At 32.8% G+C, this 15,271-nt stretch overlaps 2 protein-coding genes across 7 annotated transcripts; both read right to left on the bottom strand.

The window, feature by feature from the left end:
- Positions 1-6,976: 6,976 nt before the first annotated feature.
- LOC103869614 (uncharacterized GPI-anchored protein At4g28100) lies at positions 6,977-9,195 on the bottom strand. Its single transcript, XM_009147690.3, has 2 exons — positions 8,438-9,195; positions 6,977-7,545 (listed from the first exon to the last, which is right to left on the bottom strand). The coding sequence occupies exons 1-2, from the start codon at positions 9,095-9,097 to the stop codon at positions 7,204-7,206; spliced, it is 1,002 nt and encodes a 333-aa protein (XP_009145938.1). The 5' UTR covers positions 9,098-9,195; the 3' UTR covers positions 6,977-7,203.
- A 1,659-nt stretch (positions 9,196-10,854) lies between these two features.
- On the bottom strand, positions 10,855-14,661 carry LOC103869615 (mitogen-activated protein kinase 9). Of its 6 annotated transcripts, none has more exons than XM_009147692.3 (11): positions 14,042-14,560; positions 13,169-13,577; positions 12,962-13,089; positions 12,818-12,877; positions 12,570-12,719; positions 12,153-12,308; positions 11,945-12,082; positions 11,797-11,870; positions 11,613-11,714; positions 11,298-11,502; positions 10,855-11,201 (listed from the first exon to the last, which is right to left on the bottom strand). In XM_009147692.3, the coding sequence occupies exons 1-11, from the start codon at positions 14,336-14,338 to the stop codon at positions 11,136-11,138; spliced, it is 1,785 nt and encodes a 594-aa protein (XP_009145940.1). In that variant the 5' UTR covers positions 14,339-14,560; the 3' UTR covers positions 10,855-11,135. The 6 variants fall into 6 exon arrangements, with proteins under 6 accessions (XP_009145940.1, XP_033148106.1, XP_033148108.1 ...); XM_033292215.1 differs by lacking the exon at positions 10,855-11,201 and having other exon boundaries at positions 11,217-11,502; positions 14,042-14,373; positions 14,458-14,661; XM_033292217.1 differs by lacking the exon at positions 10,855-11,201 and having other exon boundaries at positions 11,217-11,502; positions 14,042-14,373; positions 14,469-14,642.
- Positions 14,662-15,271: the final 610 nt, after the last annotated feature.

The following is a 15,271-nucleotide window of genomic DNA, read 5'->3' on the forward strand; positions in this document are numbered from 1 at the left end:
TACCTTTTAAATTTTTACAAAGGAAATACTAGTTTATATACATTTATAACATTTTATAAATTGATATATAAGAGTTTATAATCTGATTTATTATTTTATAAACAGATTTAGGGTTTATAAGGTAATTTTCGGGGTTTTAAGTTGAATTATTATTATTTATAAACTAATTTTAGTTTTAAAAGTGTTATAAACTGATTCATAAACCATTTAAAAACCCTTAAAACCCCCTCATAAATTGGTGTATAAGCTTTATAAATTGTTTTTATAAAATTTATGATTTTTTTATAAACCCTTATAAATTATTTATAAATGGTGTATAGAATTTATAAATTGTTTTTATAAACTTTATGAATGTTTTATAAACCCTTATAAATTATTTATATATCCTTAAAACCCCTTTATAAAATATGCTACAAACCCTTATAAATTATTTTATTAGACTTTCTAAATGGTTATAAACTTTTTAAATGATTTAGAGTTCTTCTAACTGATTTATTTTACCTTTATAACCCTTTATAAATTGTCTAAGTGAAGATATTATTTTATGTTTTATAAACATTTATATATATGTGTGTATGTGTTATTCAAATACTACTTTATAAAAGCTTATAAATTGTCTAAGTGAAGATATTCTTTTATGTTTTATAAAAATTTATATATATATATATATATATGTTATTCAAATACTACTTTATAAAAGCTTATAATTTTTTTTAATGTATTAGCACAATATCATAAAACCCAGATTTATAAGAATCTTAGAGCATCTTTGTATAAACCCTTATAAATTGTCTAAGTGAAGATATTCTTTTATGTTTTATAAACCCTTGTATATATGTTATTCAAATACTACTTTATAAAAGCTTATAAATTATTTTAGTGTATTAGCACAATATCATAAAACCCAGATTTATAAGAATCTGAGAGCATCTTTCTCAATAATTCATGTTTTATTGTAGTTCTCCTAGGAACTAACACCATCACCACTCTCTTTTTCCCTTGCTTCTTGAATCTAAAAACACACTGTATTAACAAATCAAATTAGTTTCATAACAGACGAACAATATAAAATCACACAATAAAAAGTGACCTATTGATTATACTCTAAATCAAATCAACTGTCTAGAGAATCAAACCTTGACAGACCAAGCTAGAACATATACTAATCAAATCAAAAGCATCATAGATCAACATAAATCAGAAAAATGTATAAACTTTCATTCAAAATCATGAATCTGGCAGACAAAACTAGCTCAAACTTATCCAACATGCAAAAATTAACTAGAAAATCAAAGATTTATAGAGAATGATAAAAAGAAAATATACACATTTGATTGGATTAACGAACACATCAATTAAATATCCAAACTTTAAGGAATCTATATATGATTAGATAATACTAAACAAATAAGAAAGCTCGTCTAAATGTGTGTTTGTGTGATTGAAAGACTGAAACTCATCATCAATTCAAACGTGTGTATGATTGAAAATCTGATAGTTTAACATGATAGTCATGAAAAAGTGGCTCTGGATATTCTCTATCACATGCTTGATCACATAGCAATCCATTAAGAAACCAGAAACAACACACTAAAGCTTGATGAAGATGACGACAGCGGAACTCGGTGAATACGACAGCGGCAAGGCTCGATGAAGCCGACGGCGGCAAAGCTTGATGAAGATGACGACGGAAAGGTTTGATGAAGACGACGACGGAAAGGTTCGATGAAGACGACGACGAAACTTGATGAAATCTCGACGGCGAAGCTTGATGGAGACGATGGATCTCGGCGAGCGAGAAAGAGGAAGATATGTTGAGGATAAGGTAAGGGTTAGTCTAGTCTTTTACACATTAATGAATGTGGCATTTATGAAAATGTCCTTTGATTGGTGGTAAAATTGAATAATGGTACCAAACAAAGTGTAAAAGTAAAATTTCCCCAAAATGAATTTCAAAACATAAGAAAACATAAGCATTTTAAGTCTCCAGTTTGATCCTGGGCAGAAAAAAAAAATAATAATTTTAAATTCCGGCAAGGACGGTTTTGAGTCTTTTGATATTAGCTGTAATTTTAAGAATTAAATGATCATTGTCACATAACAGAACTACTACTGATGCCACCACATACAAGAATTTGTATGACAAAAAGGATTTAATTACACGAAACAATTTCATTAGAGTTTATATAGATAAGATGATTGGTTGTGGTTGTAAATGCTCTAGACAGTCAAAATTTAATCTAGAGTTATATATGTCAACCAATCGAGTTTTTCTTCACTTAAAAAAATTCACAGTAAAAAAATCTCTGCAAAATCAAAATATGGTTGTAGGAAGCTTTATTTTCAGAACAAAAAATTAGTGTTTTAGAACGTTACAACAATGAAAACTAGAACTTATAAATCTACAGATTAAATTCTACAGCAAAAAATATAAAGGTACAGCCCTTATCAATCATCTCCAAAGGTTATGGGCTTCGTGTTTTTCATTTGAAGTATGCACGGTATTATTTGAGAGTTTTTCATTTAATTTATGTCTATATTATAAGGAACAGTGACATAAAAATCTTTTTTATGGTATCACGCTAAAAATTGATATTTATCATTGTTTTTTACCTTTTGTGAAGACCATCAATTTTGTTTTTTTTTTGTTAGATAAACAATTAACTTTGAAAATACTACATGGATTGAGTTTATTTTAAAAATTCTAAACTACTAATAGGGCAGACTCCTAGACACTGTGAAAAAAATATAAATTATCAATATTGCACACAATAATTTCATTTAAACCCAAATACATAGTAATAGGCTAATAGCTAACATAAATATAACGTAATTTATCTTCTTTTATCTAAAATATTTGTCACAGAAAGATGATTTCAGAAACACTAAAGTGCAATATATTTATAGTTTTTAGTAAAAATGTTTTAATATTTTATTAAATTTTTAAAAAGTAATGACTAAAATTAAAAAAATATTTAATTGGTTTATGGTCAAAAATAAGATGAATCATATAAGATTAGATTATAGCGTTGACCACGGAAAACCAAAAAATAATTAAAAATACACGTAAAATATTTTATAAAATTAGTTTTCAAAAAAAAAATTACAATGTTTAATAGTAAAAAGAAAAGGTTGACTTCACTGTCCATCACAATATGTAAACATTATTATTAAATATTTTTTTGAAACTAGTAGTATTTTTATTCAAAAAAAAAAGAAATCTAAACTAGTATAGTATTGATAAATAAAATGTAATAATTTCAGCAAGATTGCATGCAATAATTTTCAGTTAAATCCTATTCAATATTAAAACATTATTTATCGTCTATAAAAATATATTTTGAATATTTATATTAAAATAAAATTTAGATATAGTTATTTTGAATAATAAATTGAAAACATTATTTAATTGCACAAATTCTGTTAAACATCATTTAAAATAATAGAGAATAGGTAAATTAATTATACTCAATCATAACTTTCCATTTACAAAGAAAATTTCCAACTATTTCACAGAAAAGTTGGAAGCCACCCTCATCAATTGCTTACATAATCTAATCTATAAAAGTAGATTGCAAATTGATTGAGAATACAAAACACTCACCTGATCACTTGAAAGTTGTTATTTTTATTTGATATCTCAATCACATGGCAGATTGGACGCAATGACATCAAACCTATTTCTGGTAAATATTTTTTTAATAAAGCACAGCTAATCTAATAAATAGATGAATTTGCAATAAAGGTAACTTTGATATTTTTAGACTTTTATTACTTTTGCATTCTTAAATTTTTTATGTCACCTAATTTAAAAGCAAAAAAAATAGAAATTATAAAATATGATATTAACATATACTTATGAACACTTATCAAAAATAATTTTGTGAAGAAACTATTATCGAAATAACAATTTCAAAACTGGTCTATAATTGTCGGTTAACCCAATCTACCATATATAATAGTTTTAAAATGTAAATTCAGTAAAAACATAATAATCTACTAGACATAAAATATGAATTACACCGCATATTAAAAATCTATATATCCCGTAGAATATACATTCTACATTCAATTCTATATTCTAAAAGATGTCAGAAAAACTTCTAAATTTTATCCACCGGTCTACCATTACTAATATTTACATTCTACAGTCATGTTTTTAACGTATCGATCCAAATATTAAAATTTACTTATCATTTGCTATTGTTTTACTTTTATCCATCATTGACATGCATCACAGCGAAACCAAGTACCGTACACAAACTTTTTTTTTGAATCAAATCTTTATGATAAGCTCCAATCTTTCAACAAATGTTCTTAATAATCAGTTTGTTCATTCACATGAAACAAGGAGTATGTATCAATCTTTCAAGAGAACTGCATCCAGTTTGATGACAACTCGAACGAGACCACATTTAATCAAATTGAGATAGAATACTGGGTGACTTAATCTCTGCACGGTAACAAGAAACAAATGGATCCACAAAGTATCTTACAATAACAGTAGTTCTTTGATTCAAGAACATTTGATAGAGAAAGTGATCAAAAGTTTTCTCGACAACCCGATTCTGAAACATGACACAACTACAAAGGTACCAATTCGTTCACATAGTCATTATCCATATCTTCTTTGATCTCAAAAAACCATCGCTGAACTTCCCATTGTCTCATGACTTTTGACAGAAGAAAAGCTTCAAAGGATTATTGTAGAAGATCTCAAAGTTTAATCCGAAAAACTCAAATCAGTTTCCTCTTATGGATTTTAGCCGCTGATGTCGATATAACGGATTTTGATCTCAACACTGATTTTTCTCTCTACATCTCTTTATATACATGGAAAGGATATTTCTTTATCCGCACCACACATAAATATAGTGATAATCATTACAATTACCATGAAATTATTTACACTTTTCATACAATAAACATCACACAAACAAATGGTTTACATGGACATTTTTTAAAATAATTTTTTTCAACACCTGAAGGTTACTCGTCATTCTCATTCTAGACCAGACAAAACTCATTTTTTAGTAATGATCCATTGATGTTGGAGGCCCTTTGTTTCATATTTTTTCTCTAAGTAAATTGCATCAATTCTAGCAATCCATGAACGTTTTTGACCACATCAAGGGTCACTGGTTCCTCAGTATGCACGTCATATTATTTGAAATTTTTTGACTTTATGTCCATATCGTAAGAGACAGCGCCATACAGTTTTTTTTATTATATCTCGCTAAGAAAAATTTGGTATTTATCATTAACTTTTACCTCGTGAAGATCATTAACTTCATTTCTGTTGGATGAACAATTAACTTTGAGAATACTACCTGGATTAGTGGATTGAGTTTATTTTGAAATTCTAAAATGTTCATGAGGCATACCCCTAGACATTGTGGGAGATTCCGATTATCAATATTACACACAATACCTTCATTCAAACCAAAACACATAGCTATTGCTAGCATAAATATAAGATAATTCATCTTCTTTTACCTAAAACATTTGTTGGAGAGTGATGATTTAATAGACACTGAAGTGCAATATGTTTATCATTTTTTGGTAAAAATGTGATAATATATAATGAAATTTTTAAAAAGTAATAACTAAAATTCAACACATATATGAACCAATCAATAGGTGGTCAAAAAAGCATTTGAGATAGAAAAATCAGATGAATCAAATACGATTAGGCTATAACGTTGACCACAAAAAGAAACTCAACAAAAACTTAAAAAAAAAAAACTAAAAATACACATACAATATTTAATCAAATTAGTTTTCAAAGAAAATTTTCAATCTTTAATAGTAAAAAATAAAATTTTGACTTGACTGTACATCACTATGTTTTTGAGCATTTTAAATTATTTAATATTTATAATATGTTTAACATTATTATTAAAATTAATATCTAATCTAAACTAGTTAGCTGCAATTTTAAGAATTGAATGATCATTATCACATAAAAGTACTTCTCATGTCCTGTCACAAACAAGAATTTGTATATAAAATATGGATTTAATTACACCAAACAATGTCATTATAGTTGATAGAGACAAGGATAATGGAGTTCATGTTTTTCATTTGACATAAAGCATTCTTACTGAAAATTAACACGAATGTTACATTGATTTGTCTTTTTATCACTTTTTAACACAAATTACATGTCAATGAAATAAATGAAAGGTATCTAAACTGTATTAAAATTTATGCTCTTCATCTAAAATGAGAAAATGTTTAAAATGTGGCAACAAAAGGGAAAACTAGAATTCATGTCACAATTAGACCATTTCCAATGCAATTCTATTTTTTACTTTATATTTTTTGTAATAGGTAATTTTATTGTAGAGTCATATCATTGGAGAAAAAATTAGCATATAATAAAATTACTCTATTTTATAGAAAAATATTAAAGAGAAAATAGGGTTGGGTTGGAGATGACTCAAAATAAAAAGAATCTATGTCATAATTTATGCTTTCACCAATAAGAAGAAAATAAAGGCCCATGAGCTAGTTATTTGAGCCCAAACCAGCACTATCTGCTTTAAAGCCGATCCAATGAATCCCTAGCCAGTTCCATTTGGCATTTAGTAGATTCTCTGTCTCCAGAAGTTTTATGAAATATCGTTTGGGAACATTGTGAAGGGAACATATCATCGAGAAGTGAGTAAGAAAATAAAAATATCAGTCGTGGGGCTTCACAACTCTTGGTCGCATTATCAATTATCATATGTATAGCTTTGCGTGGTTAGAGAGAAGATAAGGAAACATAACAACAAAGCTGTCACAAGTCTCTCTGCCTCTCTCTCAAAACCAGCCACACCACCTCGACCCCATCACTCACATGCCTTTCTCTATTATTCTTATAGTTCTTTGATTGTTTTATCTAACTTTTTATTTTTCCCTTCGACAAAAAAGTTATTTGATTGATTGCATTGCCCTCTTATAATTTGATCTTACCGAAAACATAGCTGAATATTGTGAATCATAACTTGTAAAATTAATTTGTGAAAACAATACGATTTTTTTCTTAACAAAATGACTACAACAACAACGACAAGGACAGCAAAAGCAAAACTAATGTACAAAGACAGAATGACAAATCCCATCCTATCACTCCTCTCTATCTGAATTTTCACTTAACTTCTGAGCCAATCACGTAACGCCGTGTCACAACCAAATCCGAACCCACGTCAGCGTGAGTCACCACGACCCCAGCAAGACCAATGTGATGACGCTGTAAAGTAAGAAGTGGACCAAGTGGTACGGGTACTGAATTAAAGTTGATGAGCCGTTAGAGAATTCGGAAGAGTCAACAGCTAAAGGCATGCCGTCACCGCCGAGAGCACATGACCGTGGCTCACCGTTTTGGTTGAGCATGACGGCTCGGAGGACTGAAGTGACAGTGGGGAAGTAAGCCGTACGGTTCTTAGCGAGAAGCCAAGTGAGACCCATTAGGACACAGTCTTTGTTGTGCATCTTCGTTGTTCTGTTTCTGTCTTCCTTCGATGGGTTTCTTGTCCCTGATGTTTTCTTCGGGTTAAGCTGCAAAATAAACAAAAAGACCACAAGTGTTTGGTCTATGTTGGTTAGGATCTGTTGCTATACTAATGATTAATGATTTTACAAAGTAGAAGCTAGTGGCTAAAGCTTTTAGTTATGGTGGGTTGGTGATTAAGATGCACAAGAATGAAATCATATGATGGATGAAAAGAAATGACGCGTGGGGATCACGGAATGTGTAAGAGCGTAATGTGTCAGACTTGTCAGATAGAAAAAGAACAAAAGAGCTAAAGAACAAAACTTTTCCCAAATTACCATCAGACAAGGGTGATGCACAGAGATCAGAAAAGAATCCTAGAACATATGATTCCAAATCTTCTTCACTCACTCACTCACTTATGTAATAAACCCCTAATGTCTATACAACAAAGATCATCATTAAACGGTCTAAGTAAAGTTACCAACTTTGGACTAGACCTTAACTAGATACTAATGCTTTAGATCATCTCCCAATGTACTGCTTATTTTTACTTCAAAAACTCTCAAAAGAATTAACTTATAGTTGGATTCTACTCAATTTAGAAGTAAAAATGAAATGATAAACAATTTTTTTTTAGAATACTCCATTTTAGGACAAATCTATTTTTAATCTGTTTTGAAGTTAAAAATGAAGTAGGATGAAAGTAGATTTTTCTGAAAATATAATTTGGAGTAGAAGATGGAATAGAGTTAGAGTTGCCGTTATTAATCATAAAACAGTATTTATCAATCAATCAATCAAAAGAAAATAAATAGATGCAAACACACATCAAGAACACTAAAAGGGCATAAACAGATTATCAAATGTTAATATCTTTGTAGAAAATTTAGTTATTTTCAATCTAATTTCATATGATCTCCTTAAGAAAAGAATCTAAATGCTACTAAGACTTACCTTATAGAGGCTGTTCAAGCACTTGTTACATCTACTTAGCGGAGAGAATCTATCGCCATTGTTGTTTCTTACACTCAAACAATCAGTCTCTAACCGATCAACACTCTCGTCTCCAACGAGCCTCCCTTCTCCATTCACACTAAACGCCTCGGAACAGCTCAAGTGATGCAACCTTATCCCGCAGTAGCAGTCAACCACGCCGCACGTCTCGTTCGGACTCGCCAGCTCAATCCCTCTCCTCCTCAGAGATTTCTCCAACCCGTCGACGCAAGTCTCCGAGTCGTCTGGAAGCAAAGGCATATCTTCTTCCGGCGTGGTCGCGGCGGAGGTCGCGTTTCTAACGGCGGAGCTGGGGATGGAACGGCTGAGAGCAGTGGTCGAGTAAGCGGAGTAGAGCCACGCGCCTAGCACGGGGCAGCATTTTCCTTTGTGGAGCTTTTTGCCGGTGCAGGCTGACTTGATTCCGTGGAAGAGGTCTTCTGGTAGATCGAGTGGGCAGCCGGAGAAGTCAGATTGCTCCGGGAAAGCGGGGATGGTGGCGGGTGGGGATGATTTGACCAGGAATGGCTGGACCGTGATCGGGTCTTGGTTTGGTGAGACGGGTGATAGAATGGTGAGGAAGAAGATGAGGGAAATGAAAGATGGCGCGTGATGGAACATCGCTGGAAGCGTGGAGACAGGAACACAAAGAAGTGAGGGAGTGGAAGAGAGATGTGTAATAAAATATCACAAATGGGATCTAGTCGAATGGCAATTTAATACTTGAAGTACTTTTTATTGGCTTTAAATAATTTAATTTGATTTTCGTACATTTTGCATTTACTGTATATATATTATTTTCTTTTTGGCAAATTACTGTGTATATATTATTGATTTATTGAGCATTAAAATTTTCCTTTTTGCTGAAATTTGGAGCATCAAACATTCTTGTGAAGTTAATCTGCTAAAAGTAAAAATTCGCAAGTATATTTGATACTTTCCTGTTATTTTTATGTGGAAATTTCTAATTTAATTTTAGGATTAGTAATAGTAGAAGCATCTTTTAAATCATTGAAGTGTTAATGACTTAATTAGTGGAATCATTTTATATGTGAATCACGGACGATTATTCTTTGCATTGAAACTTGAAACACCAGAGGTGACTGACTGATCGACAAGTTTACTGATGTCCTTAAAAAAAAATTAGTACATAATAAGAGAGTTTGGAAGGATTCATTTAGTTTTTTTTTTATGTGTGTAACATACTTGTCTTGGTATATTCTGTACAATCGACAAAAATAACACGATAGTTAGTTTTAAGAATAAACAAGGGAAATTGGCCTGTATGACCATGAAAAAAAACGTAATTTATTAGATAACCAAATACTCGAGATTTTCTATACACTCATTTCACTTTATGTAATAATGTTATTTTGCATTCAATGACAACCAGTAAAACTTGAAGAAAATAAAAATAAAAAATCCTAATTATTAGCTGTTTCAAATTACTTGTGGCGTAATTATATTCACATCTTCCTTTTACCTTTATTTGGTAAATTTTAAAAAGTTGATCCACGGTTTTCTCTACCTCTTCGAATCACGTTCTCCTCTTTTCCATCACCATCGTCTGTGTATTTCTTTTTCTAACTGTGTTGTAAAAGGACATCGTCTCCACTTCGGAAATCTATTAAGCCAATTAGCCTAATAAACAATGTGTTGTCAAAAAAATAAAAATAAATAAACAATGTCATACAAAGCCAGCCGTAATATTTATCCATTATTCCGTTAATACGCTTTTTGAATAGTAAAAACTAAAAAAGGTAAAAGAGTGGGAGGAGCTCGATGTTAAAAAGGTAACGTCAGGCACGCGAATAGTGAAAGCTGATCAAGAATACTACAAACCCTTTTTCGGGAACGCCATAACAAAAAATGCAAAACGGATTTTTATTCCTAATCACAAAATTCTCAGTCTACATCACAATGATGACAGACGATTACTATACATATGAGCTACAAAAGGTATGTTATGTATGATGTACAAACTCAGTGTTCAGATGTGTAGATATTCTTACAACATTGTTGTAATGTGTGCACTAATTTCTTGAACTTGATAACTGTTTTTTTTTTTAATTTTTTAATTTATCATATATGTACAGTGATTATTTTTCACCAGCTCTAGAGTGATTAATTAGTAAACCGAAAGAGAACAAAGCAAAAGCAAAATGGGACGACCAAAAAGAAGAAAATGAACAGTCAATGAGAATGATTCTCTATCATTGGAAGATGAAGTGATCATCATATCTACATATGCTTTACATATACGGGGTCAAGAAGATGTACTTAACACAAACTTCAACGATTTATGTTTTACCATGTGCTAAGGACATGTACTTGTCATACAGAAACTTAGGGGTGAACATGTAATAAAGCCAAACTTGTAGGGCATTTCCGAAATTCGCCTTAAATTACTCCATTCATTTCATACAAGTTGAACCGTAGAGCAAATTGAAAATAGTTGAATGTTTAAGGTTTTTTTTTGTTCAGACAATAACTCAAGTCTTTCAGAAGTTATCAAGATTAGTTCGTAAATGTATGCAGCACAGAACCAGAGACACATGCTATCTTCTCTCTTCTTCTGTTTTCTTCCCTGTGAGGGATGTGTATATGCTCATCCCCTACTTGTTAGCAAGAAGTTTCACTCCCCCCTCCAATATCACGATCAAGTGTGGAGAGCCGCGACCTTTTGAGACAAAGAATCAGTTGCATCACTGTTCGATTCCCCGTGCTGCAAAAAAAAGTTTCAAGAATGTGAAGTACAAGTGTATATACATACAAACTTGTAATATATACATCTTTTAAATGCGATTCTTGATCTTTTTACCTCGGACTGGTTTCTTTGTTTCACGCCAATGCATTTAGATGCACTGATGCTGGCACTTTTCAGCAAGCTCCGGGCGCTGTAACCCGTCTGGCTCATCCCATTCATGTAATTTGAGCCCTCGTGTTGAGAAATTTGAGGGCTTTCGGGTGTTGCGGCTAAAGTAGCTGCCGGTCTGTTCTCTTCCTTAGGCGCAGGGACTCTCTCTCTGAAACACAACACAACGGACGTGAAGATGCAAACTCACAAGCATCGGCGGAATCTCACAAGTTTCAAAATCAGTTTTAGAAACAAAACAGCAAAGGAGAGAGTGTGTACCTAGGCAAAGAAGCGTGGCGTTGTTGAAGAGGAGCGCTTCTCTCACCCTTACCGTAATGTTCTTCAAGATGTGCAAACTGTCTCTTAAACCGATCAACACCACTGCATTTCATTTGGAATTTTCAAAAGAATCTTTATCTAAGTTCCCGTTTGAATACATATGGTAACTGTTATAATATAGTACCTAGGGTACATGAAGCTCGTCTGTTCTCCACCTCGAAGATATTCTTGTAGCATCTGAGGATGATACTCTAATATCTGCAAGTTTTTGTAAGAACAACAATTAAAACGATGAATACATGTGGAATAAAAACAATATGAGATTAGTGTACCTCTCTATAGATCAATTCCCTGACGTCTTCTTTCATAATCTTCCTTCTTTCAAACTCAAACTCAAGTTTTGGAATCGGTTGAGTAGATGGTTCCCGATCCACGTTTGCCAGACCGTAAAAGTAAGGATCTGCCAGTGCCTGTATATACTCACACACATGTTCAAGGGTCTGATACATTGAAGAGCAAAATAGTATAGAAGAGCTCTACCTCTTCAGCTGTGGGACGGTCTTTGGGATCAAATGCAAGAAGGCGGTGCAGCAAGCGAAGAGCCAACGGGTCTACATGAGGAAATTTGTGAGTGAATGGTACTGGCGGTTTTCTCCTCATGTTTCCGAGATACCTCCTCGCCTTTTCATTACGAATCTGCAACAAAACCAAACAAACAATATTCATCATTATACATGATAAAAGACTGATCCAACCGTGGTCTGGTAATGTAATAACACTATTATTCTCATATGTGGCGGATCACATACTGACATACCTATGACCTTAAGTCTCCTACCAATTAATATGAATCTAACCGGAGCTAGGCCTAGACTACTTTCCACAGCTTTTAAGGCTTTAACACATAATGCATAAGACATCAAAGAAACTACATGCTTAGACATTATAGCAACTAACCCTTGAGATAGCTTCGGGTGAAGGAGTACCAAGCAAATCAGTCATAATATCCAATTGGTGCACCACGTTCTTCCCAGGAAACAATGGCTTCCCGGTGAGCATTTCTGCAAATATGCATCCTATGCTCCATATATCAATGGCAGGTGTATACTTGATGAGAGAAAAGAACAAAAAATCTCAGATTGTGATGCCATAATAAGCGAAACAGGTAATTGGTACACAAAGAAAAGAAAGAATGTGATTTTTACTTTGGAGAAGAAAGAGCCACAAAGTTCTGGTGCACGGTACCATCTTGTAGCGACATAGTCCTGCAATGAAGCGAAAACCATTTGTACACAACAATTTAATGAAAATGAAAAAGAAAAACTTATGAGTTTCAGTCTCTAACATACAGTCCAGAATATAGCCGAAGGTGCATCGTTAAACGACACACGAGCAAGCCCAAAGTCGCAAATCTTCAGCTTGCAATCAGAGTTGGCTAGAATGTTTTTAGGCTTTAAATCACGGTGAAACACATTGGCTGCAACAAAATAAAACAAAAAGATTTTATTCAGGTTTAGTAGAAAAGCTTAAACAATAACACAAGCCAGGGCACTAACCTGTGTGAATAAATTTCAGGCCACGAAGAAGCTGGTACAAGAAAAACTGGTAATGCTCAGGCGTCAAATCATCGTTGGCTTTGATGACTTGGTGAAGGTCTGACTCCATCAACTCGAAAACAACATAAATATCTCTGAACTCTCTACGCGAAGGAGGAAGCATCACGTGCTTAATCTCCACTATATCAGGATGCCGGAGCAGCCTGAGGAGCTTGATCTCTCTCAGAATCCTCGTCGCATCAGAGACGTGCTCAAACACATCATTTATTTTCTTAATGGCAACCTTTTCTCCCGTATGAGTGTCGATTGCAGATGCCACAACCCCGTAACTTCCTTTCCCTATAACTTCTTGGATTTGATACCGACTCGCTTCACCGTATTCCGTAAAGAACTCAGTCTCCAATGCAACCTGTGTTCGTACAAACATGAAAAATGCATATTCAGACCTCAGATTGTTAAGAAGAGAAACTAAGAATAATATTGCCTAGTTCTTAAGATTCTTCTACAGATAACATGTATATCTTCAGGAAGAGACCTAGAGGAAACATAAACTCTCCTCAACATATATAAAGTAAAGTGCGAACAGATTCAGATCAGCCAAATCCACAATGTAGTATCTTTTCATAACATAGAAACATTGAAATCAAACATTTGACAGATCATATACCAAATCATCAGAGACAAGCTTGCATTTTTTTTCACCATTTCATTAAAGCAATCAAAATACCAATAAAGTTGGATTATAAATCCCAAAACAATGATTCCTTCCAATGTAGTTGGAGACATAAAGCAACAAAATCTAAAATTTTCAATTTTGAATCTGAAGAAATCAACAAGAGATCCATGGGGAGAGAGAATGAATAAAGGAGGGACCTTTTTATGAGGATCCATGAGAATATGATTCCTTCTTGGAACCCTAATGCGCTTCAAACTAGACAAATCGAAATCTCTAACAAGGGCGAATCTTCTCTCTTCTTCTTCTTCTTTGTCGTCTTCGTCTTCTTCTTCTTCGTCCTCGTGGTTTCTATAAATAGTAGTGAGCTGAGACCGCAAATTGCTGACAGCTAATCGATCACTCGCACCACACTGGCGAGAGGTATTGGTCGAATGATTCGAAGTATTCCGAGAATGAGAATGACTATTAACGCTGGTGCTGTGAGTAGCACCCATCCATCAAACACCTCCTCCACCACTTTTTCCTATTTTAACAACCATATATATATATATTTTTATTATTATCACAATTGACAATAATAATAATTATTTATTATTAGTAAAATGTTTTTCAACTCTTCACGAACGAAGCTCTCAGGTATGGCGTGCTTTCCTCTCTCTTTCTCAACTCGCCATTAAATTTTCTTCTGTCTTTCTCTTGTGTTTGTTTGGCTCCGATTGATGCGGAAGGAAGGAAGAAAGAAGGAGAAGGGTGAAAGGGTTTTGGCACGTGCGGCGCACGTGAGGCGTGTGATAAAGGGTACGTTTGACTATTTGCATCGCTTTTTTTTTAATAGCTTCACATGGCGTTTCTTTCTTCATCATCACTCGTCGTTATCGAAATCATGCATTATTATTATTTTTTTTTTTGTAACTATTACTATTACTAATACACAAATTCAAATTGATCTTTGTTAGTATTTTAACTTATTAACTACGTCCGTCCATATTTATTTTAACATTACTTGTTAGGAACACGAGGCTATCAAATCTCACAACTGTTTCGATATGGACTGCCAAGTATAAAAACGTTTGGATTATAATGTCAAAATTAGGGGTGGGCAAAAAAACCGAACCAATCGAACCGAAACCGATTCAAACCAAACCAAAATCTATTTTAAACCATTCGGTTGAAAATTCTCCAATCCGAATGGTTCGGCTCGGTTCGGTTTTAAACCGAATTGAACCGAAAAACCAATGTGTTTTTGTAATTATTTAAATTAAAAATATTTATACTATCAATATACTATAATACTAATTTCTTAACCCATGTATTTTTCATTTTTTATTTATCAGCATATATTCTTCTATTCTAATATGTAATCATCAAAAGTTTTGATTTAAAAAAATAGAGTAATAAAGATATAAATAAATATTTGTATAGTTTGT

This window comes from Brassica rapa, chromosome A05 (assembly GCF_000309985.2).
Source record: "Brassica rapa cultivar Chiifu-401-42 chromosome A05, CAAS_Brap_v3.01, whole genome shotgun sequence".
Taxonomy (NCBI): domain Eukaryota; kingdom Viridiplantae; phylum Streptophyta; class Magnoliopsida; order Brassicales; family Brassicaceae; genus Brassica; species Brassica rapa.